Source organism: Carlito syrichta, unplaced genomic scaffold, assembly GCF_000164805.1.
Source record: "Carlito syrichta isolate Samal-C Ts95f unplaced genomic scaffold, Tarsius_syrichta-2.0.1 Scaffold316302, whole genome shotgun sequence".
NCBI classification, from domain to species: Eukaryota; Metazoa; Chordata; class Mammalia; order Primates; family Tarsiidae; genus Carlito; species Carlito syrichta.
The window spans coordinates 1,267,300-1,272,072 of record NW_007260398.1 but is presented as its reverse complement, the minus strand read 5'-3'; the positions used below and the strand labels follow the sequence as shown (position 1 = coordinate 1,272,072).

The window sequence follows — 4,773 nt, the reverse complement described above, 5'->3', positions numbered from 1 at the left end:
GTAAAATAAAATCTAATAAAAAGGATAGAGTTTTGGTTCATTTAACCAAAGACCAGCTTTTATTTTAATTACAAACTCTTTATTATTTGGCATTTATGCACAAAAAATATATACTTAACTGGATATTTTATAAACTCTAGTAAAGTATTCAAAATACAAAATTATGATTAAAAATAAAACAATTAAGATACATCAAAGAGGCATGTGATTCTATGCCAAATTTACAATCATATATCTAATATGTCACAATCTTTATATTCCAAACAATAGTCACATGAGAACTCTAACGTGGGCAGGTAATTACTAAAAGAAAAAATGATTTTAATTCTGTAGAAAATGACACAGTGCAGAATAAAGATACCAAAGCTTCAGAATGTTATGTTGTTGCTAACAAGATAACAGAGCCTAAGGCTATGAGGAGCTGTCCAAGTGAAATGCTTATATGCATCGTGCCTTCCACGCCTGCACGGGAGAAATGATCTGTCATCCATTTTTGGTAGTAGGACGGACCACTGTAGATACCAGGAAAGTCTCTTCGACCACAGCCATGTCCATAGCTGGTAATTCCCATTACAAAAAACTTTTTATGTTCTGGTAAGTAGCACATTAATGGTCCACCGCTGTCACCCTATCAAAAAAGTCCCAAACTAGTGTAAGTTACTTGTAATATTCTTTAAGCAACAGTACAGCTGGACTAAATTAATTGCATTAAGCATACATTTATATAAATATGCATTTTCAATATATGTCCAAGTGACAAAGAGCTACAGATTTTGAGTTAAACATTTCAAATCAAAGAGAAGTAGGTATTCAGTCTGCCCAGGTGTTTGGAGGAACCACACAGCTGGTGGATAAGCTTCTCATTTGCACAGTTTTGAACCAGAAGGCTATAAATCAAATTGTTTGGATTTTTAAATACAATCACGCAGGAGAAATATGTGTGAAAAATATTGCAGAAACTGTCTACTAGAATATCTTCCTTAATACTGTGTGTGAAAGGCATAACTTTAAGATGTGCATATACATATATACATATATATATATATATTTTTTTTTTTTTTTTGAGTCGGAGTCTCTGTTGCTCTGGCTGGAGTGCAGTGGCATGCTCACAGCCACCGCAGCCTTGACCCACTGGGCACAGGTACTCCTTCGGTCTCAGCCTTCCAAGTAGCTGAAACTGTAGGAGTGTGCTACCACATCTGGCTAATTTTTTTTTTTTTTGTAGACCTTCGGTCTCAGCCTTCCAAGTAGCTGAAACTGTAGGAGCATGCTACCCACATCTGGCTAATTTTTTTTTTTCTAGAGATGAGGTCTTGCCAAGTAGCCCAGGCTGATCTCGAACCCCTGGGCTCAGGCAATCCTCTTGCCTTCGCCTCCCAAAATGCCGGGGATTATAAGCGTGAGCCACTGCACCAGGCTATGTGTGTGTGGATTGTTAGCCAGAGGAGATAAGTAAACTGGCATCTTGCAAGAGGTGGCATCTTTCGAATGCTGACGTTGGCTAGTGAGCAAATGGGAATAGACAGTGAAGACTCTCTATGACGGGTCTCTTTCATAGTCTATACAAGACTATTAACGCACTCAAACACTGTTATGAAAGCCTGTAAATACACTTAAAACAACCAGGACACTGAGATAACTCTGTTTCTAAAGTGTTTTCAATTCTCTACATAAGGTGGTATCGAATACTTATTTTTTGATGTGAAGATGTTTCATCTAAAAATGAAATGCAGTTAGATTGGATTCTTTACTATATTACTCAGCAAGATTTGTGTGTGTGTGTGTGTGTGTGTGTGTGTGTGTGTGTGTGTTGAAGTCTTACTCTGTCCCCCAGGCTGGAGTACAGCCACACACCCACAGCTACCACAGCCTCAACCTGCTGAGTACAGGCAATCCTTCTGCCTCAGTCTTCCAAGTAGCTGGAACTATAGGCATGTCACCATACTTAGCTAATTTTTTAAATTTATTGTAGAGACAAGGTTTCACTGAGTTCCCCAGACTTATCGCCAACCCCTGCGCTCAGGCAATCCTCTCGCCTTGGCTTCCCAAAGTGCTGGGATTACAGGTGTGAGCCACCATACCCAGCTACTCAGCAAGATTTTTAAGGAAAAGGTCACAGGAAAGATAGACCTTGAGTTGCAGAAATGGGAATGAGTAGGGAAAGATGAGAACATAGGGTACTTTTGGGAGTGAAGGCAGGTAGATTTGGAAGTAGTGAAGAAAAGAGGGATACAGAAAGAGTCAGAAAGTACAAGAGACAAAACAAAAAACAGATCAACAGGACTTTATAAGAGTTAAAAACCTGTGCTGCAAACAACAACATCAGAAAAGACAGTCCACAGGCTGGGAGAAAATACTGGCACATTACGTGTCTAGTAATGCATTTGTATCCAGAATATGTGACAAGTGTTTGCAACTCAATGATAAAAAGATAAATCATTAAGCTTAAAAAGGGGCAAAGGATCCAGATAGACATTCTCTAAAGGAGTCATACAGATGGCTAATAAGTAAACGCAAAGATGTTCAACGTCATTAGTCACTGAGGAAATGCAAATTAAAACCACAAGCGGATCACCACTTCACACTCATGGGATAGCAATAATAAAAAAGGCAGACGAGAGGATTGTCTGAGCCCAGGGGTTCAAGATCAACCTGGGCAACTTGGTGAGGCCTCATCGCTAGAATAAATCACAAAAACTAGCCAGGCATGGTGGCGTGCGTCTGTAGTTCCAGTTACTTGGAAGGCTGAGGTGGAAGGATCGCCGGAACCTAGCAGGTCGAGGCTGTGGTGGCCATGAGTGTGCCACTGCAATCTAGCCTGGGTGACAAGAGTGAGACTCCAACTCAAAAAAAAAAAAAAGGCAGACAACAGCAAGTACTGACAGGATATAGAGAAACTGGACTCTCATACATTGCTTGAGGGAATGTTAAATGGCTCAGCCACTTTGGAATACATTCTGTTAAACATCGGCCTAGTAACTCCACTCTTAGGAGGAATTTCTAAGAGAAATGGAGACATAGCTACACAAAAAAATATATATACACAAATGTTTATCACAATATTATTCATAACAGCCAAAAAATACTAACAGCCTAATTATCCATTAATTAATAAGATGAATAAAATGTGATATAGTCATGAAAAACTATATTATTTGTCAATAAAATTAATAAAATACTGACATGTTTCTACAACATGGATGACCCTTGAAAACTTACAAAGTGAAAGAAGAGGGTCGCAAGAGACCACATATTGAATTATTCCAGAAATATCCAACTTAGGCAATGTCTAGACTAGGCAACTCTGTAGAGATTAGAGGCTGCCTAGGGCTAGGCGTGTGTGGGAGGAGAATGAGGGATGATGGGTATGGGCTTCTTTTTGTGGTGGTGATAAAAATGTTCTAAAATTAGATTGTGGTTATGGTGGCATAACTCTGTAAATACACTAAAAACAAAAACAAAAACAAAAAACCCAGGCTAGGAGTGGTGGCTCACACCTCCCAACAATTTGGGAGGCTGAGGCAGGAGGATCACTTGATCAGGAGTTCAAGACATTCTGGGCAATACAGTGAGACCTTATCTCTACAACAAAGAGAAAAAGAAAGAAATTAGCTGGGTATAATGGCACGTGCCTGTAGTCCTAACTACTTGGAGGTTGAGACAGGAGGATTACCTGAGTCCAGGAGTTCAAGACTGCAGTAAGCCATGATCATGCCACTGCACTCCAGTGTGGGTGACAGAGTGGAACCCTAACTCAAAAAAAAAAAAATCTTATATACTTTTCCCAATACTTTGGGAGGCCAAGATGGGAGAATCACTTGAGGCCAGGAGTTCAAGACCAGCCTGGGCAACATAGCAAAACCTTGTCACTACAAAAAATTATTATTATTATTATTATTATACACTTTAAATAGGTGAATTAGGCTGAGTGTGGTAGCTCACACCTATAATCCCAGCACTTTGAGAGGCCAAGGTGAGTGGATTGCCTGAGCATAGGTGTTTGAGACCACCCTGGGCAACTTGGTGAGACCTCTTCTCTGCAATAAATTAAAAAATTAGTTGGGCATGGTGGTGTGCTCCTGTAGTTCCAGCTACTTGGAAGACCGAGGAAGAAGAATTGCTTGAGCCCAGCAGGTTGAGGCATCAGTAGCCATGATCTTGCCACTGCACTCCAGCCTCGGTGACAGAGACTCCAACTCAAAAAAAAAAAAAAAAACAACTCAGCCGGGCTCAGTGGCTCAGTCTGTAATCCCGTGCTTTGGGAGGCTGAGGTGAGTGAATTGCCTGAACCCGCGGGTTCGAGACCCGCCTGGGCAACTTGGCAAGATCTCATCTCTACAAAAAATTAAAAAAAAAAAGTAGCCAGGCGTGGTAGCGCGCGCCTGTAGTTCCAGCTACTTGGAAGGCTGACGCGGGAGGATCGCCGGAGCCCAGCAGGTCGAGGCTGCAGTGGTCGGGAGCGGCCACTGCACTCCGTCTGGGCAACAGAGTGGGAATCCAACTCAAAAAAAAAAAGAAAGAAAGACAGGAATAAATTGTGGGATTTTTCTTTGGATACAGAGAAGGAAGTACTAGAATTAAAAATATGAAGTAATGCTGGGCTCAGTAGCTCAGCCTGTAATCCCGCACTTTTGGGAGGCTGAGGTGAGTGGATTGCCTGAGCCCACGGGTTCGAGACCCACCTGGGCAGAGAGACCTCATCTCTACAATAAATCAAAAAATCAGCTGGGCATGGAAGCGCATGCCTGTAATTCCAGCTACTTGGAAGGGTGA

The 4,773-nt window shown here is 41.3% G+C and overlaps 1 protein-coding gene across 1 annotated transcript in view; it reads right to left on the bottom strand.

Moving 5' to 3' along the window:
* Positions 1–376: 376 nt before the first annotated feature.
* Positions 377–4,773, bottom strand: part of TMPRSS12 (transmembrane protease, serine 12) — a 19,421-nt gene continuing 15,024 nt past the window's right edge. The window contains exon 5 of the mRNA XM_008074093.1: positions 377–628. Coding sequence (XP_008072284.1) covers positions 377–628 — 252 coding nt within the window. The remainder of the gene's footprint in view (positions 629–4,773) is intronic.